The following is a 26787-nucleotide window of genomic DNA, read 5'->3' as shown; positions in this document are numbered from 1 at the left end:
AAGATAGTTTTAGTTTCTGCAGCTTTACTTGTTTCTTAACCATTAAAGTCTGAAACCAGATCAAATGTAAACTGAGGAGTTAAGAAAGAAGTTGCTTCAAATAAATCCATGAATATTCTGGTTTTTAAGCTGAATCCAAGTGATTTGGAGTCACAGAAATGTCACACAGGTTGTTTTGTTGACACTATAAAAGACCAAACTCTTTGTGTGTTTGTCTTGTTGCTGCAGAACTGTTGTGTTAGTGTTCTCCACACACTTTAGTACCAAATAGCAGCATCTGTGGTTCCAGCAGGAAGGGTTTCTACTTTCAGCAGCAGTTTGGAAATGTTAAAAAAAAGACTTTTTGTTCCAAATATGTTTGATGTTTGTTTAAATGTCTTTAGGCAAATGCATAAATCAACACAGGAGCGCATTCGTGTGTGTAACCAACGGCCATATTCATTATAGATTTGTTCATTTTTGTTGTAACTTCCTGAATGACTCTGGATTTAGAAAAATAAAAAGCGATTTGTGAATTCTGTTTTACTTTATTGATGGCAACTGAAAAAATTAAGGCGTATGAACAAACATCATAAAAAGCACCATAAAGTAATGCATATATAGAGAGATAGAGAAATATAAAAAATGAAAAGTAAAAAATAATGTGAATCATAATTGCCAAAAAATACGGCTAATATTTCTTGAACTGTCTGTGCGATCCAGGAAGTGCAGATCCATCCGTTCAGGTGGCGTGCTGACCGGTGTGCTTGGAGGGACTTTTCGCTCGCCGGAGCACCCCCTCCCTCTGCGCTGGCGGTCGCAAGAAAAAAACACGTCATTCTGAGCTTTGAAAGACGTGGAGGATGGAGATCCGGATCCTCCAGAGGAGGATCAGGACTTCTGGGAAGCTCGTCTGTTCAAAAGGGAATTCAGAATTTCACTGTTTACAAATGAAAGTTGAGGTTTAAGGAACTCAGATTAGATGTCCTTGATTTTTGAGCATTTTTTTTTAAATAATTCACAATATTGTTTTATGTCAAATAATGTCCACATTAATGATATCTGGATTCTAAAAAAAAAAAAAGCAAAGAAGGATTTTTAAATAAAATAAAAAGGTAAAACTGAGAAAAATATTACGACTGACTCAAATTTCAGAACAAAAAACATTGAATATGGGGGTTTCATTAAAAAGAATCAGTATATTGTGGCAAATACAACTCAAATATAAAAGTCAGAATTATAACTTTGTATGACTTTTCATAATATTTACGCAAAGTACACATTTATCATATTTAGTTTATAAAGAAATCATAATTTTTTGCAATTTCTTGATATTGTTTTTTTTGGGGGGGGGGGGGGTAGTCAGGATTTTAGGATAAAAGTCAAATTTCTAAACATAAGGTCAGTTTAAAAAAAGTTTTTTTATCTAAAATGTTTTTCATGTTGACCTGATGTTCAGTTGTATTATTTCCAAATCTTTAATTTGAAGACACTGATACTCTACACCTAAGAGGAGTAGTGTCTCTGCTCCACCTCCACCCTCTCTCTTCAGCAGGAAACTGGAAGGACCTTTCAAAGCTCAGATCGTTTCGGTTCAACCCTCAGAAGGAAACTCGCTTTATGGCAAAAAGTGGAGAAGCTAAAATCTGAGACACAAAGTGAGGAAAGAAAGAGCTGAGTCAGAATCCTAAAGTCTGACGACAAGAATAGCTTCACCTTTTTCCATCCTTATGGTAAACCCTTGAGGATTAAAAAAATTAAGATAATCCATCAAATTATGTTCAAACAAGGAGCAAATCAACAGAAGAATGATGGGATTGCTGTCTCCAGCTGGCTGGGCAACACAAACCCTGTGTGTCCTCACATCACACTGAGACAATCACACTGTACACATGGCGGGATGACAGACGTCCCAGTGCAGCAGAGCTGCGCCGCGGATCAGCACCTCTTCCTTTTACGCACTTCTAAAACTTTTAGTGAACTTCTGCTAAGAAACAGCGGAGTGTGTTTTTTGTGTTTATTTGTGTCAAGTGTACTTTGGATCAAAGGAATAGTTGGATATTTTGGGAAATTGGTACCAGTTTTGGTAGATTTAAAGATGAACTAAAGGTTAAAATTAACATTTTACTGCGCTCTAAATGTCTGTGAAGCCTCTGCCCTTTCACTCTGCTCAAGAATATCACCTTTTGTCGTTCAAGTCCCACTCCCATCATCTTTTGATCTTATTTAAAGAATTCTCAGTGATTTTTTTTTTCATCATAATAATGTGTTATTTTCCAAACAAAAAAAATGTTGTTTTCCAAGACATAGTTTCTGCAGTAAGAGTCTGCACCTGCACTACCGACAGTAATGGCATTAGAAATTCTCCTCTGAGATGTTTGCATGGAGCAACCCCGCCCCCCTTCCTGCCACCCATCTGTTTACACTCTCTTCTGCTAGCTTACAGCCCTTCACACCTCCAACTTTACATTAGTGGTGCAGAAAAAATGGGGATCAATACCAGATCTATCCAGTCAGACAATTTTGATCCAGATTCCAAAACAACAAAGATGTTCATGGATCAATTTGTCTGCAAGTGCATAATCCGAATGGAGCAGAGGAGGCAGCTTGTGACCCACCCAGCATATTTTTTTATGTCACAACTGAAAGTTCTTTCAAACAGCATTTCTTTTATCTGATTTGAAATACTCAGAAATGCAATTTTAGGCTTAAGTTTCTTAACATATGTCCTCCATCTTCAGAAAAATGCTACAAGAACGTGTTAAAAACACCAAAAACTTTCATTGAAGTGGGCCTTTAAAAGAAAATATATCAGGAGGTTTTTTTTTTAATGGTTGGGAAAGAAACTCTTTTAACCTAAAGTAAAAATGGAGGTTTCTCTGAAAAAAAACTGATCCATAAAAAAAGTTTCAAAGAGAAAGAAAAAAAAAATTAAAAAATCATTGTTTTCCTTAAAGCTTCATTTTCCCCTAATCATCACACTGCCCTGTGAGGCACAAAAGTTTAATTTGAATTTAAATATTTGTCCTAATTAGTAAAATATCCTCCTAAAATTGTCCAAAACTGGTTTTTGGACCTAAAAAAAAGGTAATAAAGCAACCTGTGGGTTAAATAAAGTTTTTTCCATGCTAACTCTGCTCCAACAGGGATGTAAATAAATATGACTTTGGCTCAGTTTATGCAAAATAAACCTTATATTGAGGTACTTGATGTTCATGCATAGAGGTGTGAAATTTTCCAAGGATGGATGGCATTTATATCCACCGTTAAGACAAAACTGCTCTCAGAACTAAACTGGGTTTTAAGAAATATGTTTTGTGTGATGCTGAAGAAGACTTTAGGGACTGAAGTTCTTCCCTATATCTGTTGTGCCTCGCTCCCATAAACTCTCACAGCCCGGCAAGAGAATTTCCCAAAATGTTCAACCATTTCTTCAAACTTCGCCTTGGCTCTTTCCTCAGGTTTTCTGGCAGTTTCTGGCAGCACAAAGCGACTCTGTGGATTTGCAGACATGAATAGTGAGCGTCACTGTGGCATGCGAAAAACCTTTGCTGTCACTGTGGTCGGTGTCTCGTCTGGCTGCAAGATCGGATCTGATGCATGCCTCCAGAAAGAAAAAAAGAAAATCAGGAGCGCCGCATCCTTGGAAGGGAAACTGGATGAAGGCCTTGACTGCCAGAAAATGTGCTGTCAGGAAGTTCTTACTGTGGAATGTTTTAATATTTCTTTGTTCACCCAGGTTATATTTAGTGTTCTCTATATATATTTGTATGTTTTCCTGCAGTCATAAAACAGTACAGAAAAGTTGAAACATCACACAAATACACAGACATTTAACGCAAGAAGTGGGCATTCACTACATGTATTTCTTTTTTAAATACCAGTAGGCAAAGTAGCCCATCCCGCCCAGCGAGCCCATGAGAAAAGAGGCTCCGAAGAAGGACGGAGGCTTCTTTTTTACCATCCGGAAGGCGTTAGGGAGGACCGCCGACAGGAGGGTGGTGTGGATGTCACCCAAGACCTTTCGGAAAGCATAGCGTTTCTGCACGCGCACAAAGAAGGACTGCAGGTTGGGTCGGCTGCCGTCCTCCCAGTATTTCTTAGAAAGTCCCAAAAACTTGAGCCTGTGCAGTAAGGCTCCAAGGCAGATATCAGCTAGTGTAAATTCAGGTCCACAAAGCCACAACTCGCACTTCTGACCTGCAACACAAATGTGGATTCGTAAGGTAAAAACGGCACACTGCAGGCTTACGGACGCTTTTAGGACGCTGACCTTGATACTCCAGTTTCCTCTTCTCCAGCTCCGCCTCCACTTGATCAAGAACCATGGCCAACTCTCCTAGAATCTTCTTCAGGTAGTTCACGTTATCGTGGTCCAAAATTTTGGCCTGCCCAAAAAAAATCAGGAGATCAACTGAGAAGAGCTCCAAGATTTACCACGGTACTTAGTTCCTCTGTTATAGGCTTTACTTCTGTCTAAATTAAAGAAAATCACAAAAATAGTTTTTTTCTGGAGTAAATTTACAAAAGCACTTTTTTAAGGCATCAGGTTATTGTAGTTTTTGTAGCACAGAGGGACAACAATCGTTTGTAACGATCCAGCTGAGAGATAGGCAGTACTCAGAGAGGAAGAAGTCTTTGTGAATCTTTGCACAAACCTCTTAAAACAAGCAAAGACAAAACATTAAAACAGCAGAAGCTGCAAAAAATGTGGTTTGTGATTTATGCAGAGGTGCAGAATTTCAAGAGCAATGAATTTACTGCCACCCCAGACAGAAAACGCAGAAAACACAAAGGTGAATCTCTTAGACCTGAATACATTTTTTCTTTTTTTAAATAAACATGTATAAGGGCATGAAATGTTTGTTGCAGCCACAACAACATAAAAGTTGTGTGTCAAAGTCAGACTGTTAATGAATTGGAAGAAGCTGCTGCTTTCTATTCCCAAACCAGGAAGTGCCAAATGTTGCAGTTCCTCCAAAGACCACTAGAGGCAGGTTTCAGAAGAAAGCTATCCTCTACTGACTCCTGTGTTATTAAAAAGTCCAACAAATCCAACACTGGCTGAAACTCACCATTAACTTCTTCTGCTTGGAGAGGTACGGTTCTGTCAGCTGAGGCTCCTCATGGTCCAACTTCATCAGTTCCGTTGCAGCATTTACCAAGTGCCCTGACACACACACACACACACAGAGTGACGTGGTTTGTGTGTTTTACTCCTCCATACATATTGTGAAAAAGCCAAAACTCATATTCAAAGTTGCACCAGGGTGTGAAGCTTGTCTTGATGCTGCAGATAAACAACACCAACACAACCAAGAACAGGAATCCTGTAATCTGATTACAAACTTTCCTTCAAAAGTATTTCAAAAATAGTAAAAAAAATCACTAAAAAAATCATTTGTACTGAATAAGGGGTTTATATGAGAAATATATTCTATTATTATTCTGTTAAAATATAAATTCATAGTTTAAAGACATACTCTGATGAAAATCCTGTTTTTAACATGAACCTTGTGGTGTTTTTCTCATGATGGAAGACACATATTAAGAAAATTACGGTAAGCTTAAAATTGCATCTCTGAGTATTTCTTTGTTCAAACTGCTGTGAATCAGGAGCAGACGAAAAAATGCCATTTGAAAAAGATTGTATTTGTGTCGTAGAAAATCTGCTGGGAAGGCCACAAGCTCCCTGCTCTGAGGGCTTAACAACAGAGGGGGGAAGGGGGGCGGGGTTGCTCCGTCCCAATAGTTCCGCCCACAACTCAGAGGTGAATTTCTAATGAACTGCTGCTGCTCTGCAGAAACTATGTCCCAGAAAACAACACAGCCTTTTTGAGTTTACCTAAAAATGGCATAATAATAACTAAAGAGCACTGGGAACGCTTATACAAAAGATCAAAAGACGATTGGAGTAGGACTTAAAGCTTCCAGATGTAAAATGTTTTCTGTAAGTATCGCTCCCTGGACTATTGAATCATTTATGTAGATAAGACTTTGCATTAGAGTTGTGCTTCAAATGTTTAATTTGAAGACACAAAAATATGTGGATGACACTTTGAAAAGATGTCAGCAATGACTTTTTTTATTTTAATTTCTTTTTTTTTTTCAATTCTTTGTCTCATTTTATCTTCTAGTCCATCACTGGAGAACATTTTTCATCCAGACTAGTTAAATAAATAGTTTAATTTCTGTGTTCAATGCTGAGTAATTAATGTTCAGCATGACCTCTACAAGGTTCAAGAACAGCAGTGATTTTGGTTTTTTTAAGGATGGAGGAAAGGGTTCAATGCTAATCAGGTTGAATTTTTCCCAAACCTATCAGGATTTCTTTGAAGAAATAAACCTGTTCTTGTGTGGAGTTCTGCATTTACTGAAATGTTCAGTGATGTCAGCTGGAATGAAGGTGTTTAGTTTACAGTTTCTCTGTTTTTGTGCACATTAATTGGATCGTGTGTAAAATGCTGTAAAAAGACCAACAGCTTTACATTTGAAATGTGTGAACCGGCCTGTGGGTTTGCATGATTATAACAGATTCACATGATAACGTTTTCAAACAACATTTCTTGAAATATATGTTTTATAGAAATGTATTTTTTAATGATCAAGAAGTGTGCAAGCGCATAATGCTGAGTCACGGAAAACACTACTGTGGGTTTGACACCTAAAACAAGTTCAAATGTCTCCTACAATAATGAAACTGTTTGCTAATAGTTGTCATTTACCCAGTTATTATCACACATGTTTTCATTATATACTTGAGCATTTGTTATGAGCAGTGTGGAGCAGGGGGGCCCGGCTGACCTTTTCCCTGGTGCCTCTCTACATTGCACACCTGATCCTCGTCTCATCACTGTCTTTAAAAGCCTGAGCCTTTCTCGATTTCCCTGCCAGATGATTGTTGCTCTACGTTTCTGTCTGAGTTTGTAGTCTACCACTCAACGTAACAGCCTTTTTGGTTTTTTGTGTGTTTGTTTTTTCTGAGGTGGTGAAGGACTTTGTGACATCTAAGTGTACAATGTGCTTTACAAAAACATGTATTTATTTACCTTAAATGATGATAAATGATCTTGTGTGTATTTGTTAATGTGTCTAAAAGATTTCAGTGCAGATGTAGACTTTTTTTAAATTTCTAATAACGATCCTTACACTTGCTTCCTGGAATCCAGACACTTTTTCTTGGCTTCTACATTCTTCTTTCTGAAATAGGGATTTCACAAGATTTGCTTGTTTTTACCTCGTCTATGATTCCCTCCCCTAACCTCCAGAAGTCTTTAAATGTTTTTTTTTGTTTTGTATATGGTAAGCAAAAAGGCTGGTTTAATCTCAGAGTTATCTCTGCTTGAAACAGATCAGCAGACTTGCACTGATTTGAAATAAAGAGTTGGATTTTTAAGAATAATGTTGCAGCAAACAGCAACATTTCTGCTTATGATCACGGTCTGAATAAAAAAGCCAATGTGTTTGTCACACTAACTACAGGAATGTCCTATTTGCAGTGTTTTTTGCTATTCAGCATCACAATTTACTGCTGTGAATTCTGATGCTAGAAGTGGGGCCTTGAGGTTTGTTTGTTTTTTGCACAACAGTTTGGATAAATGTTATAAATATGTTGCAAATAAAAAGGTGTAATTAATCTGTAGGTAAAGTTCTTCTGATGAACAGATCGGAGCAACTGTTCAAATGTCTTTTCAAAACATGAACTAAACTTTTTTACCTACCATTCATTGCAAAAACTGAATTTTAAGAAAGTAAAAAGCCCAGTGTTTTTAGGAAAATTGTATTGCGAGAAAAATAATCTTAAGAAAGTATTTCAATAGCAAAATAATCATAGTTTTTAGATAACATGTCTTAGATCAGTGTTTTTCAACCTGTGTGCTGCGGCACACTAGTGTGCCATGGAAGATGGTCAGGTGTGCCGTGGGAAATTACCTTCATTTACCTGATCTAAAAACATTTTCCATCTCCAGGATATCAGCTCTATGTTCATCAAAACAAACCCTGTTAAAACACTGAGTAGTTAGGAATATGAAAGATCGTAAAATACTTTTTTCTTTGTGTTTATCTGATTCTATAAAATACATTTTGATAAGAATGACAGTAACGCTATTTAGCCGCAGCTACAGCTATATTAGGAGAAGTCCCGCCCCGTTAACTGTCTCCACCAATCATTCTCGGAGGCTTAATCGTATGTCATCAGTCTGACCAATCAGAAGTGGTTAAAGTCTTCCTTGTTCCGATTTAGCTCGTAAAGTCTTTCAGTTCTAACAAAAATACCAGCTAAAGCTCGTCTTTAGCGGTGTAGCTTTCCACAGAATCCGGTATCAGACCGTGGAAAAAGTGAACAAAACAATGAAGCTCCGAGACGCTAGTTTGTCTGTGTTCGGCGGCTGTTCGCACTACATCTCCCATGATGCATTGGGTTAAAGTGACAGCGTCTCAGCGCACAATGAGTCGTCCTTGTTAAACGTCTTGAAACCATAACAAACACACATCAAACAGTTTTTAAATATTTTAACTTAACTTTTATGACATCTTTTAGAAAAAACAGCTGCAGCTTCCAGCTTTTTCTGCCACAATTATCACAAAAATGCATGTGAGATTGCGTAGGGGCTGAAGATCAATACAGACTATGAGTTTCTCCTTTTTTTTTATTTTTTTGGATGCTGGTGTGCCGCAGGATTTTTGTCAAGGTTAAAGTGTGCTGTGGCTCAAAAAATATTGAAAAACACTGCATTAGTGACTAGAATTTTTTTCTAAGAATTCTTGTAAGACCATTTTTCTTACCCCATTGGCAGATCTTTTTGCATATTTAATTAAAATCTGCCAATAAGGTGAGACTTTTGACTTATTTATAAGGAGCCTCTTTTTACAGTGTACAGTTTGTACCAACAGTCCAATCTCAAACCCGCCATCCAAAATGCAGCTTCTCCTTCCATGCTGCACGCAGGGTTGTGCACGTTCATCACTGTGAGCAGGCGTCACTTACTACGTATTTCAGCGGTGGCGTACTTTGGGATCATAGAGTCTGTGGTGAGCTCTGGATGGAGGATGCAGCCGTGCGTGTACGCGTCCATGGGCAGGCTGTCCAGGAGCTGCCGGTACTGCTGCACACGCTCATGGAGAGGCGAGTCCGGATCAGGGATCAGCTGAGCCACCGTGTCTGCGTGTAGAAAAACATGAAACCGTCATTCGGACGACAACAAAAGTCCTGCTGAACACGCATGTTCAGCTGTTTTTATACACTTCCAGCAGCTTTGACGTCTCCAAACAACTGTCACCAAGCTACCAAAAACACACTCCTGCCTCAGCTGCTGTTCGCCCAGCATGGTGGTATCCAGGACAGAGAGCATCATCTACTGCTGGAGCACAGACTAACACCTCACAGAACCAAGGCTCTGCAAAAGACTGTGGCAAAAAGGCTCTTCGAGCAAAATCTAATCCATTAAAACAAACTGCATGTTCATAATAAACAGGTTAATGAGGCCTCGTCAAAATCCTGTAGCATTAATCCCCTGCTGACCTGCTCTGCTCTGTTTCCCTGCTGCTGCTCAGCTAAAGCGCTAATTGGACACGTTAAGAACGATTGTGTTTCCTTTGAAGTGTATCTCTCTCTCAGAGATGATAGACGCTGTGAGAAGTGTGCTGGTGTCACTTCCTCATTTAAAGCTGCCCGTCCAGCCCAAAGATAACCTTCTGAGACCAGAATACAGACGCACAACTCTGTGGTTTTTGCCGCACCCACAAATGGGCATCTGGTTTTGTATTATTAAAAATGTGACTTCAGTCACGGAAGAGACTCTGTCCAAGCCAGCAGACAGCAGCTCTGTCTTTCTGAAACGTTAAAACCTAAAGCAGCTTTTTTTGGAAACAGATTATTTCACCAAGCAATAAGCTACAAAATTGTTGGGTTACTTTTCATTTGTTTTTGTTGTTTTTACTTCCAAAATGTGTGTTAAGCTGCTCTCAGCAATGAACAGAGCATAACTCTAACTCTACCCTACAACTGATTTAGAACAGAAACAGAAACAATCTTCTTTTCCTTTTGGTTTTTCTGTGCAGGGGTCGCCACAGAGCATCAGCTTCCTCCATCTAACCCCTGTCTTCTGCGTCCTCTGACACCAGCTACCTTCATGACTTCGTTCATTTTAACATTCTCTTTGGTCTTCCTGCAGAAACAATAATCACTTCTATTGTTGTGGACCCTACAAAATGAAGCAGAAGAAAGACCTGAATAAAAAAATCACAAGGTGAAACATATTTTTAAAATAAGGGCACTTCCTCTTTGAGGGTGCTACAAAAAGGAAACTGGAATCAGTTTGACTCAACAAGGAACCACATCATGGTTTCTTACAAGCTCCAATTACTTCAGTCAAAACAACATCCCAGCAGACTGTATATAAAGACTTTGTTCAGATTTTACATTTTTATAGACACACAACAGCTGTTTTTTACCCAGACTAACAAACAAGGACCAGATGAATCAACAAACTTAAAGCAGAACAGAAAATCTAAGAAAAAACAACATTGACTGATGTAGAAATGGGATTTCTTCAAACAATCCAGAGAAACAACAAATTAAACTAGAAGGATCTGCATTTCCAGAAGAAAAAGCAGGGTTGAATGCTATTTTGTTGAATGAAAATGAAACTTAAAGGGTAATAATTGGCAAACAGAAATAACAAAAAAGATATTTTTGTGAAAAATGCCAGCACCGGGTATCGAACCAGTAAGCTTCTGCACCAAGGATTCCCCATGTATTTCAATGAAGGCAAAAATCCTGGAAAATCTCGAAAAGTTCAAGGATTTGAAGGACCAAAAGTCATGGAAAAAGCTGAAAGAGCAAAACATTTTAATAGTTGAATGGTTAAAATAGCTGAAAAATTGTAGAAGCAGTTAAGCACCAAAGAATGGTGGAAGATACTATAGTAAAGAAAGAAACACGGAAAGAAAGACAGAAAGAAAGAAAGATGCTATAAAGCATTCAACCCATTAGATGTACTTCAGGATCAAATACAAAACTAAACCAAACAATACAGTTCCTGACTTATTTTGCCAAGTGTTGCTCATCTTCAGTCATTTAAAGTTAATACTTTCTTATTATTTTATTTTTTATTATTTCCTAATGTGTGAGAGCTTACCTGTATGCAGAGATTGCAAGTAAAACCCAGCAAATTGTCAGACTGTTGAGTTTTCTCGTTAACTGAACGCTGGACTGGTTTTTAATAAGACTGGTCAGCAGAGAGGTTTGAGAAGGCCGGAGAGGCTCATGGCTGACCTCCAGAAAGCTGAGCGGTCAGTGTCAGGATAGAAACACCGACCTGAACGTCCAATGAACCTCCAGAGACAGGTGTCACCAGAAAATGCAAACTTAACTTCATTTAAAAAAAGGTCTGCCAGCTGCTTGTTGGATCCGTTTCAAAACTGGGGCTTGTGGCAGGAGTTAATAAAAACAATTGAAAGTGCCTTTAAGAAAAAAAAAAGCAACATACTTTAATTTTGAGACAGGGAGTGACTTTTTGCTGTTTATTGTTGAATAAATAGGGGGATGGTTAATGGCTTCTGTTGGTTTTATGCACTCCGATCATCTTTTGATCTTTTGTAAAAGTGCTCCCTGAGCCTTTTGATTATGATTATGCCCTATTTAGCCACAATCAAAAAACTCATTTTCTAGGACAGGCTTTCTGCTTAGTAGGTTTTTAAAGAGTCCCTGGTTATCCACAAAGAACATGATCACATTCAGTGCGGCAAAAAGTCAAAAAGACACAAAAAAATATAAATCACCTTGTCTGATTTCAAATAATTTATTTGTAAATTATGGTGGGAAATAAGTATTTAGACAAAAGTTCAACTCAATACTTTGTTATAACCCTTTGTTAACAATGACAGCAGTCAAACGTTTTCTGTGAGTCTTGATAACGTTTTCACAATCTGTTGCTGGTATTTTGGCCCATTCCTCCATGCAGATCTCCTCTAGAGCAGTGATGTTTTAGGGCTGTCGATGGGCAACACAGACTTTTAACTCCCTACTTTCTATGGGGTTGAGATCTGGAGATTAGCTAGGCCACTTCAGGACCTTGAAAGTTCTTACCTAAAAGTTCAGTTTTGGTTTCATCTGACCATAGGACATTCTCCCAACCCTCTTCTGGATCATCCAAATGCTCTCTAGCAAACTGAAGCTGAAAATTTGTTTTCAGAGTAACAAAACATTGGGTCACATGACCACAGGGTTTGACCTTCTTTTATAATCCAACCAGCATGAAGTTAGAATGCTTTGACGCATTCAAACATCCTTTTTACTACTCTATCCTTTGAGGGTTCTACCAAAATTACATGAGACCTCAGCCACATTCAAAGCACATTTGTATCAGACCTGGTCTAATTTTTCTCCAGTCACAGTGGAAGACATCCATTCTCTGCTCAATAAGATCAAGCCCTCATCTTGCCCTCTTAATATAATTCCCACTCCCATTTTTCTCAAAGTGTTTGAGTGTATTGGTGCTGCCGTGGTTGACCTTATAAATCTCTCCTTAACGTCTGGATCTGTTCCTTCCGTTCTGAAGCACGCTATGATAAATCCTGTGCTTAAAAATCCTAACTTGGACCACTCTGATCCAAATAATTTCCGTCCCATTTCAAAACTTCCTTTTACAGCTAAGATCTTGGAGAAGGTTGCAGGGGAGCAACTAAGGTCATTCTTAGAACACAACAACATTTGTGACGTTTTCCATTCTGGCTTTAAAAAGAACCACTCAACTGAAACAGCTCTTTTAAAAGTTTCCAACGATGTGCGCATGAATGCTCGGCAGATTCTGGTCAATACACTGTTGTCATTCTTTTAAACCTGAAATCTGCATTTGATACTGTAAACCATGAAGTCATGATCAAACGTCTTCATAACAACCACGGTTTATCTGGTTCTGTCCTAAGCTGGTTTGTCTCCTATTTCAGTGGTAGATCTCATAAGGTCTGTGTCGACTCTCTATCTTCAGAAGCAAAAATCCTGTCTTGTGGCGCTCCCCAAGGTTCTGTATTCGGACCCATTCTATTCACTCTCTACTTGATTCCCCTTGGGAGACTCATCAGCAAATTTTCAAATATTTCTTATCATCTTTACGCTGATGACATTCAACTTTATTTCTTCCTTGAAAAAGAAAATTACACAAATCTATCGTGGCTGCTAGACTGCTTAGCCAGCATTAGAGTTTGGTTAAATGACTACCATTTACTCCTGAACCCTAATAAGACAGAGACAATAATTTTTGCTTCTGGTGACAAAATTCCCTCCATCAAAAGACACCTTGTTTACTGAGCTCTTCTGTCCAGCCCAGTCTCAGGAATCTTGGTGTCTGGTTTGACAAAGCTATGTCTCTTGACTCTCACTCGAAGCTCTTGGTCAAAAACTGTTTTTATTACCGTAGGAATGTGGCTAAACTGAAGACAATGTTAACCAGATCTGACCTTGAGCTGATCATCCATGCTTTTATCTCCTCTCGTTTAAACTACTGGGCTGCTCCCACGACAATGGTCCCGCCCACAACTCAGAAGTGATTTTTTATGAACTACTACAGAAAACAATGTCCTAGAAAACAAGACAGGTTAAAAGATGATTGGAGTGGTATGATATGTCAGCACATTAAATGTAATTAACCAGTAAAAAAGTACCTTTTGCAAAAGAAGTATAAGAGATAAAATGTGAACTTGAGACTTTTCTTTGGTTATTCTGCATTACTAAAACTAAACATTTATTATTCCACAAAAACAACATGGAAACTTATTCACGGAAATGTAATCCCATTTTTGAATAATTTGAAATAAATGTGTAAAAAATCCAACGAAACACAAACTGCTAAGGATTTCACCTGCAAACCAACTCATAGCAAAAGCAACCCAATCGAAACATCAATGCCTGAGGTCAGATTCCGTTTTCCTCATTTCATTACTGAGCTCTCTGCTCTGGACATAGGACCACTAACTGAGCCACAGCATGACCACGGTCCCTCAGGCCCTTCTGGATCTGGGGCTTCTCGCATGTTGCGTAATGTGTCCACTAACAGTACCACAGGACGTAACAGTGCAGCTACTGCAACCCATCTTTATTTACCCTTCAGTCTGACTCATTATCTGACAGTTTATGCGTCACATCTTTAAAGAGATTGTCTAGTTCATCTTCATTACCGGTAGTTAATTTTTACGCAGACTCAGTATTATAACATTTTATGTATTAAATGTATCATATCAGATCATTATTAGCTCAAACATCAGCAGTTTGGCTCTCTGCATGGCTCTGGGAGCTTTCCTTTTTTTCTCTGGTCTCATCAGAGATCCTCTCGGTGACGTTGCTGCAGCGACATTGTTGCGGCGTTTTCACAGCACTGTGCACATTGACGCGCCCCCTATCAGGACGACAGATGGTCTTCAGCTTCTCCCAGCTTTACTTCAGCTTCCCCACTCTGACAGATCTGAGCTGAAGGTTTCTGCAGCTCGGAAATACAGCAAAAGTCCACAGCTGCACAACAGTCGCTGGTGGTTTGTCATAAATGACATGACCAAATTTGCAATTCTCTAATGATCTGAAGTGGTAGAAGTTGTGTTTTTCTCAATCATACCTTTCTTTAGCTAGCTGCAAACTTAAAGAAATAACATCTAGGGGAAGGATTTAGGAGGTTCAACCTTCATTTTGGACACCAGAGCTCAGAAATTATGTTTTTGCAGAAGCATATGTGTGCTCCGTATCAGTATGAGTGTCCACAAGTTTGATTTTTTTATAGATGAATGCATGACTTTTATTATATTCCAAAACAGTGTTTGTTCTCCAAACTTTGTGCATGAAAACTGTCAAAGTTTGATGTGATTTATTTCAGCCATAAGTTGCAGAGTGCATTGTGTCTTTGTTGCAGTGACTCGTGCCTTTTGCAACTTTTGCAACAAAAATCTTTATTTGTCTCTTCGTCTGCAGACGTGCACAAACAGGGTTTCAGCATTAATGCCGAGGTCTCATTCTTTGTGTCATTAAAAAGAAGAAAGGATATCATTACAGCGGGTGGGAGCGTGTCTGTCTGCACAGAGCAGTGTTAAGTATCTGCTGGCTAAGCAGAGCTGCACATGCGGATCCATTAGAGTCGATTAATGGCAACGATACAGCTAATAAACAGAAACAGTGTAACAGCCAAAGATTCGGTCTGGTGGAAATCAACAGGCTTGTAGCTTTGTGTGAGTCTGTGTGTGTTAGACAAAGGAGTTTCATCTTTTGTGACAAAACATCTCTTTTAAGAGTGGCAGCTTGTCAAGCTGCAGTTGTGATGCAAAGAGAAATAAGTCAGCAGCAGCTTTGCAGAAAATCGAAACATAAATCTTTGAAAGACTTTATTAAAGCTTTAAATGTTTACATCAGTGTATTTATAGGGTGTGAAATTAATACTCAGTCTATCTTAAGGCGCAACACATTGAATGCAAGACAAACCACCAATAAAGCAGAAATATAAATTGTTTGCATTTTTTTCAGTTTTATTCCATTCTGGTAACTCTACTAAATGAGTTGTATAATCGATCAAAAGAGATGATTTTTTAAGACCCACACCAATGAATATGGTGTTTTTTGTGTTTAAACATGTTCTGGTGGCTTTTTCTGATGATGGAGGACACATATAAAGAAAAAAAAGCATAAAACTGCATTTCTGATTATTTATTTATTCATTTATTTATTCAAATTGTGGCAAATCATTAGCCGACGCAAAAATGCTATTTGACAAAGCTCGTATGTTTTATGTACAAACTACATTCAGAGGCTCACAAGCTCCCTGCTCCGCTCCATTCTGATGCGTCCACTTGTAGATCATTTACTGTACGTCTTTGTTTTCCTCGTCCGAGCCTACATCTAGCTCAAAGCTGTCAGGCTGGACAGCTCTAATATTGCTTGCCATTTTTGCTGCACCAGTATTGTTGGCTTGGAGGTGCGAGGAGCTGTAAGCTAGCCGGAGAGCATGTAAACAAAAGGATGCTGGAAAAGGAGTGCAAGCGAACTCCTAGAAAATATCCTAGAAAAGGACACATTTTTTTATTTTGGCTAAAAACGGCGCAACCATATTTAAAAGACCACTGGGAATTTTACAATAGATTCAAAGTGATCGGAGTGGAACATTAAAGATTTCTTTTTTTTGTTACTGTCCAACAGCTGATCAAACAGATGAGAGCTGAAAGCCTCTTGTGTTGGACATATTTTATTTTAACAACAGGGGTTATGAATCTTCTGACAAACCAGATGTATATTTGAATAAACCCCTTTTGTAATTTAGATTAAACTTTATTTATATTCATTATATTTGTAACCGTCTTTTGTAGGACCGGACAGAAAAGAAGAGGAGGGAAGAAGAGAGAGGGATGTTAGGGGGGAGGGGCAATTATAGAAGGGGAGGGGGTAAAATCCTTAAGCATCATAAAGCATCAAATTGCTGGATGTTTATAATCATTACTGTCAGGTGTCAAGATGTATAATAAGTCTAAAAGGGGCGGGCCCTGTCCACACACACTCAAAAGTTACAAACATACCTGTTGGCTTCAAAAATATTCACATAACAAACAGGTAAACGTGGACATAATTCAGCTAATGTTCAAACACGCATTCTAATGCATTCAGACCAACACTTGTGAAACATTTCATTCCATCACGCAAACTATTTGTGCAAAGGTGAGATAACACATGTGCTCGAGCAAGTGTTTCTGTTCTTCTAAAGTGGATGATGGAAAGTGAGAAGAAAGAGGGAGATTGCCCAGTCATCCCCACACCAAGACCGCAGCAGTAGCAGCAGCCAGGACCCCCCGACACCTGCTCTGCAGCAGACAGAGATGAAACGGCAATCACGTCCGCCACCCAGGTCATGGCCATCAGGACCGCCACAGGGGCCCCCAATGCCAGAGAGCAGGGAGGCATAGGGGGACAGAGAGTGCAACCAGAAGAATACCCCCCCCCCCACCCCCACCGCCACAGGGGGCCCAACGCAGGGCCCAGCCCCAGACGAGCAGCCCACCACCACCCAGGAGTTCTGAGCATCTGCCCTACTCAACCCCAGGCATAAGCCACCCGACCCATGCTCCAGGCAGCCACCCACCCAGCCCACTGTTGGTCCAGGAGAATGAAAGGCAGTGGCCGCCCAAGAGAAGTGAGGGTCCCCAAGGAGTGTTGTAAATATGGCCTGAGAAGGCTCACCCACAGTTACAAGTTTATTTCTGAATTAGCAAAAACTAACATGTCCCCACCAGTTAATCCAAAGAAGAATTGAAAGCTGCATTGTTTAACTTTTGGCAAGTCATGTCCTGTAATTGATATGACATGTTGTGTGTTGTATATTCTGACCAGGCAGAATGAGAAATGAATGCCTTAGTCATAACTGCCCTTACGGGTGGATACAGGCAGTCTGTGAGTGAAAAACCCTGTTTGAGGCATGCAGGTGGCTCAGAGAAAATACCAAGGTGGCAGACCGCTCAGTGACCCTATAGAGAAAAAATGTTCAAACGCATTTTTTTCTACAGGTGTGCAGCAGACAACAGGTCGTAATGAACACATACTGAAAAGCAGGCATGTCGTACGGATATTTTCCTTTTTTTAACCCCTCGAACCCTGCACACTCTAGAGCACACACTAGAGCTTGTTCAGGTTATAAGTGTGTACTCCTTGCTTGCAGCCTGGATGTTAGAATTTAGGAAATTAGACAAGCGTAGTATGTTTGGATGTCCTACGACATCCCAATGTCTGCAGGTACAGAATAACTAGCATTAAACATTAGCCTAAACTCTTTTCTTTTGCAGATTAGAGCATTGCTGACTCATGCTGATCAATTTATAAATTTGTTTCCTTGCATTTTTTTGTGCTGTAAGATAAAGGGATTCCTACCAGCTGGATGAAAATATCACAAAATCACAGTGTTTATAGAAGACCCGCAAAGGGTCAATTTTCTCCCGTTTTGAGGTGTCATTGAGTTGAGCCGCCATCTTTTGCCTTGCAGTTCAGCACACACATCACATAAACTTTCTGGGAGTTATCCAACAACTGATGGGAGTGTTTTCAGAAAAGTTGGGGTTTAATCGAATCGTGTCTGGCAGAGATCGAGACGACCTTGAAGCTGAAAAATTGTTTTCAAAGAGTAACAAAACATTGGGTCACATGAGCACAGGGTTTGACCTTCTTTTATAATCCAACAAGCATGAAGTTAGAATGATTTGAAGCATTTAAACATCCGTTTTACTACTTTATCCTTTGTGGTTCTACCAAAATTACATGAGACCTAAGCCAAACTCAAACCATATTTGTATCAAGTCATTTTGACTTTTCCATTGAAGCCAATAGAATAACTTGATGTTTAAATAACACTACAGTGGATGTTTGGGTATTTAAAATTATATTTAGAAATGTTTTTCCTTTGTTAAATAATTTTGGCAGCCAAAATACTGAAATGATTTACAAGCTTAAGAATTGATTAGTGATTTAACTGAATATTTGTTCATTTTTACATTAAAAAACAATTGTATCTGGTTATAAAAACACCTTTCACATAAATTGATCAATGGTGGAACTCATTTTATTTGTAACCCATGTTCAGCTAATGTGTGGACCAGTCTGTTTCTTTTTGAGCAAGGATTGTAGTCTGTCTGTTTATCTTCTAAACCCGTTGAAACCATTTGGGGTCACAGAGCTGCTGGAGCCTATCCCAGGTACACCCTGCACCTGACCCATTCCCACTAGGGACTAATTTGGTGGTTTAACCCCTCCAATCCAGCCCCTTATTGCTGACTGCTGGGTCCGCTTTTCAGAGTCTTTGGGTTTGACCGTGGATTTGACCCCATGACCCCCTCAGCTTCAGGATGGACAATCTTCCACTCAGCCACTGAGCTGGTTTTCGAATTGTTGGAGGAAGAGTTGATGATGGCCCATTTATTTGGACTAATAAAAGTCTGTTTTCAATCGCAGTCTGTTTACCTCCCACAAAGGTCTTCTCCAAGTAATCTATGATCTGGTTGTAGTCACTGATGATGTTGTCTCCGTGGAGGAAGACTGGCACCTCCTCCCCCAGGTTCAACCTCATGAACCAGGGTTCCTTGTGCTCCTGCAGCGGCAAACTCACATCCCTCTCATCGCAGACCAAACCCTTCTCACTGATGACCAGACGTACCTGGAAGCAGAAAACACGAGCAACTTTACAGGTGGCTTCAAAAACATGCACACTCTCCGATTTACTGGAAAACCTCACTCAGAGAGAATGTTGTGCATGTCCGGTTTTGCACGCAGCAACCTGGTTACAATGAATGACTTTACAACCAAAAAGTGATACTTCAACAAACCCGGGATTTCTGAAGGAACTCTGGTTTGCAACGTCTTTTTGCTGAGGTGTCCTACAAGGATGACTACAAATATTGCAGTCCCTGCTGCAACTAGGGTTTGTTATATAATTATATCAGTCACTCTATGAAATGAAGCCAAGAGTTTCAGCTGCTTGGAAGAAATAAGCTCATCTTGTTTGACATTTTACAGTAAAGGAGAATGCAGTCTCTCAGAGGAGTCCACAACAGAAATATGGTTTTAAAACTGTGACAGTTTCTCCTTACTGTTGGTTCTGGGTGTGTTATGTTCAGATCGCTTTATCTCACAGAAGCAGAAACTTATCTATGTCCCAAGGACTTCATATCTTTTTTTTTTAATAACAATATGCATATTTATATGTATGTATTTTTGGAGGACATGTTTCAACATACAGAGGGTCCAAAATGTAGAAGCACTTTGCAGTTTTAAAAACTCTTTTCTTGTTATTCCACAAATGTGCATGCACACTTTGTGCTTTGTTTTGATGTATCTATTATTTCACATGGAGATCCTCATACATTCTATGCCCATTTGGCTTTTTATAAATGCACTTCATTAGTCGAGACCACACTTCAACATGCTTTTCCTCTCAATTTCAGTGTTATCTAAATCTGTCAATAATAACATGTTTATGGACATTTTACTGGAATGGGATGACATTTCCTCAAAGGTACAGTAAATTTAATTTATTTCAGCTTACAGTCTAATATTTCCCTTTCATTTTGTTTTCTTTAAACGTTAACTTTTTTCACCTTTTTCCTTTTGATTTATATAATTTTCTACTATGTAGCTGCATCTTCTCAGAAAATATCAAATTCACAGTAACGTTTCCGGTTCTCCAGTGAATTTGTGCGTCACTAACCCACAAACACAGGTTTACTTGAGGATTTTCAGACAGTTTGCTGGGTTGTTTTCCCCACAAACTGTCCACTTCAAATGCAGATGCATTGACTTTACCTCATAGAAGATAAGACAAAGGCTCTGGGTTTTTGCATCACCATTTATAAAGTCAATGTAACATAACAAGAACAATGAGAGGGTAACTCTTTAGTTTGTTTTGTTTGTTTGTTTAATGCTTACGTCTACAAGCGTATCCCACAAAAAGACATTCAATTTACAACATGTCACTGAATCCACCATCGATAGAAAAAATAGGAGGTCACCATTTAACAACTTAGCTTATGAAAACGTCCTGCAAACACAAACATGAAAACCTGGAGCTTACTATAGGGAAAGAAAGGTTGCAGATTATTGTACATTTACGGAAACACCGTCAGAGAAAAGGGATCATATTCCAAAAAAATAATCATTTTGAACTCTGTCGTTGAGGTGTTTTTCAATGTTCTGGGTTTAAAAAGTGCAACACCTCAGTTTGGAGGATTTTTTTTCTTCTCATCTCTTGAAAATGAGCTGCTGCACTTACAAAATAAGAAGCATTTTTCAAGATGGTGAAAACAGCAGAGGAAAAAAAATATCATCATTTTAGAGTTGATGTAACTTTTACACTGAGACTAAAAGTGAAACTGTGATCACTGATCATTTTTGAGACATTCCGCAGACCTCAACAAAAAACAGGGTCTATGTGGCCACAGCGGCTACAAAATGATGTTCCTTAGAATCATTCTGATGTCATTCAGTATTTGCTGCTTCAGAAGAAAGCTGCTTCTCACTTCATAATTCACAAACGGACCCACAGCAGGAAAATTGACAAAATATCTTTTCATGACAGCTTGTTGTGTTTATGACAGGCTGGCCTTCTTACTGACAGAAAGTAGCGTTCCAGCCTCCCTACTGAAGATGTAAACCTGCGCAGTGTGAGGCAACCAGAGCAGCATCGATCGGTGCAGCCGACCATAAATGTGCTGTTACTTCAGGCGGTCCAGCTTCATCCACCTCTATTGTCCTGTGCACAATGCATCGCTCACAGTATAGGTGTGCTGGGATATACATGACAGGCAGTACAGGAGGATGAGGAGGCACCGGGTGCAGCAAAACAACAGCTCTCAGTGCAAAGATGCATCTCAGTGAATTCAAATACTGAAAAAGTTGACTTATTTCAGTAATTCAGTTCAAAAAGACAAATGTAAATGTTTTATAGATTCATTACAGAGAGACTCACATTTTTTATTATCAGTTTTTATGATCATAGCTGACAGTTAATGAAAACCCAACACTTGTTTCTCAGAAAATGTGAGTATTTCAAAAACTCTAATCAAATACTGGTTTCAAAACACCTGTAAAGGTATCTGGGATTTTAGTGCCTATATCAAGCAAGATCAACTTTATTTAGCTATTGTGTGTATTATAATGTAAACTCCCCACTCTACCCAACCGAAAGTGGTATTTTGATCCATTCATGCATTTCTGAGCATTCCTCTAAAAACCTGCACTCTGAGCACCAGCCCCTCCCAACCCACAAAATATATATAAAATATATATAAATATATATAAGTCAGGACCCGCCCCTTCCAGGAAGAGTCTGCGCTGCCAGCACCACCCCAGACTAACACACACTTTCTCCATGGAGCTAGCGGTGACCGGCTAAACGCTTTCCTTTTTTATGCACATCCACCTTTGCAAAAGTTTGGATGTTGTTTGTTTTCATGTCAGAAATCCAGACACGCTGCATAGGCCGACTCTAGGTTGACATCATGAAATGGGCGGCACCCACAAGCAGTGAAAGGCGGAGCCTCAGAGATTGAATTGTCTAACTTTTGATTATCAAAATGAACTGTAAAAATAAATCATATTTAATTAAAAATATTTTTCTATTATTATATTTATATGGATGTGGTTCACTCAGAAGGGGCTAATAAAAGTATGATGGAAGTCCTTTAAAAGGTTTGGATCCGTCAACCAAACAATGAACACAGCAGAGCCTGATATTCTAAACATAGAGGGTAAAAACCTAAAGGTGATTGCTAAAGAAGCCGGATTTTCACAAGGCGCTGTGCCAAAGCACATTAAGTGCTATTTTTGATGACCCCATCCTTACATTGACGTGTTCTCCCTACCATGACAAAGGTGGATAAAGGTGGAAAGATTTCATGTAATCCATGGACACCAGTGAAGATCACAAATCATTGAAGAAAAAAGGTTCAGAGCACTGTCTAGTGGGTCTAGATGACCCAACTTCTAATGGTAAAGTGCCTAGGATAGCACAAGGGTTACCAGAAATTGGTATAAAACAAAAAAAAAGACCAGCAAAGGCGAATACGAATTAAGAGAATTTTGAAATGAAACTCTTTCAGAAATTAAAGTGGAGAGCAGCAGCAGTCAAAGCTATACAGGTGCATCCCATTAACGGTTGCAGGACATGGACTTAAGCTATTCCTGAAATAAAAGCACAATATTATTTTAAAAGCCAAGTTTCAGAGAAGGTAGGCATAAAGTAGGACAGACTCCAAGCTGCTTGAGGCTCCACATAAAATTCTTTGATGGTGGTTTGGTGAGCCATGTCCTCTGCTGGTATTGATTGAAAATGTTTTATCCTCTCCAAGGTGAGCACAGCAGTTTTCCTGAAAGTTTTAGAGCACTCCATGTTTCTTTACCACAGACCAGCGGATGGTGGTTTTATTTTCCAGCAGGACTTGGTTCCTGCCCACATTCCTGCTTTAGTGATCACTGTAATCATGTTATTGATAGTCCCAAAAATTATTTCAACCAAAACCTTTGTTGAGGAGAGAACGATGTGATACAACCATTGACTTTATGAGAACTGGATCGACGGAATGAGTGAGACAGCTCCTACTAAATTAAGTCAATTCAGTTGCCATTTTTTTGTGACATGACTGCCGCCATGTTGGAACTAGACGTCAATAAGCAGGAATTGGTCTGAGTCGGTCTGAATTAAAGTTTCTGTGGCAACCACTCTCACCAATTAGGAGTGAGTTTGTTGGAAGTACACATCCCTACCACTTGAAAGCGGCATCTGGAGAATCTGTCAGACATTTTGAACAAGACCACATACTTTTGAGGCATCGGATTGGTCAGTTTATAACTTGAATATCTTGAACTACAGAAAAAATATAGTGAAAAAGAACATTTTTGATCAAGAACACGCTAGAAAAAGGTGTCGGACCAAGAGTGGTTATTCTGACAAATAGAATGACTGAGTAATAGCTGTTTGTTTCTCTACAGAAGTCTATGGGACTCTGGCTTCTTGGAGCCAGCAGGTACTTCCTGTTTGGAACGCCTGGGGGGAGGAGTCACTCAGTCAATGGATACTTTAGACCCAACTATACAAACCAGCTAAAAGTGCTATTAGAGCAACCTGGACCTCCATAGTCTGACTCTTCTCCTCACTGCATTAATTGCATTGACTCTGTTTGTAAACATGATTAAAACTCGACAGAAAAACTATTTTCTAAGTATTATCACAGCTGGGTGCCAAGAGACCGGTCTGAAAGACAGTTTTTCCAAGGTAAGATTAGTGTTACCTCATAACAATGCCATTCTTTGTAAAAGTCATACAGAAGACCTCCAGTAAATACTTAGCAGTGGAGAAGTAACTGCAGCAAGAACTGCTCAAATACTGTGTATCACTTTGATTAAACCTGATTTATATTCTAAATTTGTTCTGATTAATTCAGTGTACTAAATAAAATTCACAACTAAGGTTCTCTCAAGATTATATTCCTTTCAAAAAAAGCAGCAAAGATGACATCAAACCAAGCATAACCTTATATTAATCATTGTTATTATCCAAATTAATTTAGATAATTCAAATTAGTTCAGTTTGGTCCAGATCAATCTAATAAATATAACTTGTTATTCCCCATTTCTGTGTGTGTGGCACAGTGCTCAAGTATTATTTCACAGACTTAATGATACTTTTCTTAGAAACCAGAATTTATTCATAAAAGGTGGAAAATATCTTAAATATCAAAACACAACTTGCTGCATATTTTCCTTGAATTCCATCTAATGGGGATGTTCTCCATGCAGCACTGGATGAGGTAGTGAAACAAAAGTCTAAAAATAAAAACCCTCTAAAGTCAGGATCAGTAGGCACATGATGGTGGAGTCACTCCAGCTCCCAATCGGAGCGATGATCGTGACACTCAGCTTGGTGTTTACTCTCTGATGAGTGACACTCAGCAGCTCAGACTGGAGTGGCACCGAGCCAGCAATCCGTGCAGACCTAAGACTGAGAATCAGCACAATAAGGAGAGGAGAGAGGATCCTGTGTACACCTCACTTCCTTTACTCAGCACTATGAGATACATGTGTGTGTTGGATTGACTGTCATCACATTTAAACATGTCCAGTCATTTCGGGAAAAAATCTGTGGATTTTTGGGTAAAAACGTTTCTTTTGCAATCTTAAACTGTTCAGGTAAGTCAAAATATACATTAACCACAGGCATCGAAGCCAAGACAAACTCAAAAATGTTTTCTTTCGCTTTTATCCATTTATTCTAATCTAACTAATCTTACATTAAACACATTCTGGTTACTTTGTCCGATACAAGAGAAGGAACTCTAAAATGTACAGTTTTTACAGCAATTCACATGAATTTTAGTTTTGTGTGATTTAACATGCCATCCCACTTCATGGATACACTACAAAAAGTCAAAAGTCTAACAAAAATCCATCTGTCATTAGGCCTTTGGTAGATATGCTGTGCATACATTTGCAGGTATCACCAGAGACTTAATCAAAGCAGCAGATGTCCTAACTTCTATACCACAGAAGGAACTCCAGAATGAACGATTCTGCAGACACAGACTCACCCAGGAAGAATTTCAACCTCATTCAAATCTCAACAAATCTGTTAGATTAAACAAAAACGGATCAACCGTTCCTGTTTTTAAACTCTGATCATTATCTTCTCTGCAGGATTCAAACTCTGCCGTTGAAGGTGCTTTATAACCAGCCTCTGTCTTTGCCCGTTTGATCCTGTTCAGGTTGACAGAGTCTATCTCCTGGCTGTCACGGAGTGAGAGACGGGTGCACCCAGGACTCCGGGTCACCAGTTCATCAAAAGACTGTGCAGAGGAAATGCAGCTAAAGGCAGCTTGGAATCATGAATGAGCTCGACAGGGATGGAAATAGAGAGTAAACTTTAAAAAAAAAAGACAAGCTGAAAATTTAACTTCCTCATTGTAAGTTTAACATAAATGCATTTACATAGACGATAGATCTGTTTGAACAGAAAAATGGATGAGTTGATGTTACAAAAATGTCCGCTCAAACTTTGTTTTGTCCTCAATAAGAAGTACAAAATTGTGGGTTTTTCTGAATTACTAATGACACCTTGAAAAAATGTGTATTTTGTTGAAGATGGTTTCAGCTTCTCTGTGTCTTCCGCTTCAGCGTTTTCTCTCATTTATAACTGATGATTCAACCACAGAAATATCTTTAATCCTTTCATATGAAATAAAACCTTTTTCTTCATGTCAAGGCGTCATATGAACCTCATTTTATAAAATCTCTGCAAAGTAAGAGCACTAAGTTCCAACCCAAGAGGATGGAGGTGCTCTTAAAGGGGTCACAGCTGAACAGATCTCTCAAACCGATGCTTCAGTGGAGGTCGAGAGTCATGAGAAAGCAGTTTTTGGCTTCCTGTTGTTCAATCAAGTGTTTTCACATTTCAGGTCAAATTCAGAGAAAGAAAGAGCAGCTACAGTGTGATGTAGCTGGAGTGTGCAGGAGAGATGGCCTCTGCTTTTGTTTTCAACACTGTTGGAATGAATTATTCAGGACGTCGTGTGTCGGAGCGCAAAGGTTGCAGCTGCAAGAAGACCCGAAAACCGTGTGAATGGAAGCTGCAATCGGATGATCTGACGCGCTGATTCATGATTTAGCCGCGGCTGCACGTTCTCCCTCCGCTGCGGGGTTCTGCGTGTTCTGCAAGCTGCGGATGCACACACGCGTCGGTCACGCCACAAACGCAGAGAGGAGCACGCTCAGAGAGCCATGTTCACGTTCATGTTCTGTTGTGTGTGCTGTTTTTACCTTCTGGGAGGCGAAAGACTGCGTCCAGTGGTACAGAACCAGCCTGTCTTTGTTAAAGGGCTTGGGCTCCGCCGGGACTTCCTCGCTCTCCTCTCCGTCTGCGACTTTGCCGTCTTCATCCGTGGCTGAGATGGGCCACCAGCTACAGTTGGTGGGGGTAACATGGTTGGAAGACGCCATGACAGAGCGTTTTGTGCGTGTGGAGGAGAGCAGCGAGGAGGCAGAGAAGAGGAGGGACGGACAGAGATGCGCTCAGAGAGGCGGAGAGAGGGAGGATGTCAGCGGCGCGGGCGCAGCATCACGCGGCAGCGGCGTCCGTCGGCGCGGGACAGCTCCGGTGCTGAAATCCCTCAAAAGTCAGGCCGAGAGCCCCTCAGCATAATCCATATGCAGATTGCTACTTACTCCAGCATGCAGCAGCGCCCAGATAAATCAATGCGTTACCACGCTGCGTCAGGCGGTCATGACTTACGCACATGCGTACACTGTGCAGC

At 39.6% G+C, this 26787-nt stretch overlaps 1 protein-coding gene across 1 annotated transcript; it reads right to left on the bottom strand.

The window, feature by feature from the left end:
• Positions 1-507: 507 nt before the first annotated feature.
• gdap1l1 (ganglioside induced differentiation associated protein 1-like 1) lies at positions 508-26787 on the bottom strand. The gene is made up of 6 exons (XM_004071012.5): positions 26294-26787; positions 18953-19145; positions 8969-9142; positions 5055-5149; positions 4253-4367; positions 508-4179 (listed from the first exon to the last, which is right to left on the bottom strand). The coding sequence occupies exons 1-6, from the start codon at positions 26471-26473 to the stop codon at positions 3836-3838; spliced, it is 1101 nt and encodes a 366-aa protein (XP_004071060.1). The 5' UTR covers positions 26474-26787; the 3' UTR covers positions 508-3835.

This window comes from Oryzias latipes, chromosome 7 (genome assembly GCF_053564925.1).
Source record: "Oryzias latipes strain Hd-rR chromosome 7, Olatipes_Hd-rR_3.1".
Lineage (NCBI taxonomy): Eukaryota > Metazoa > Chordata > Actinopteri > Beloniformes > Adrianichthyidae > Oryzias > Oryzias latipes.
This window is presented reverse-complemented; position numbering and strand designations above follow the sequence as displayed.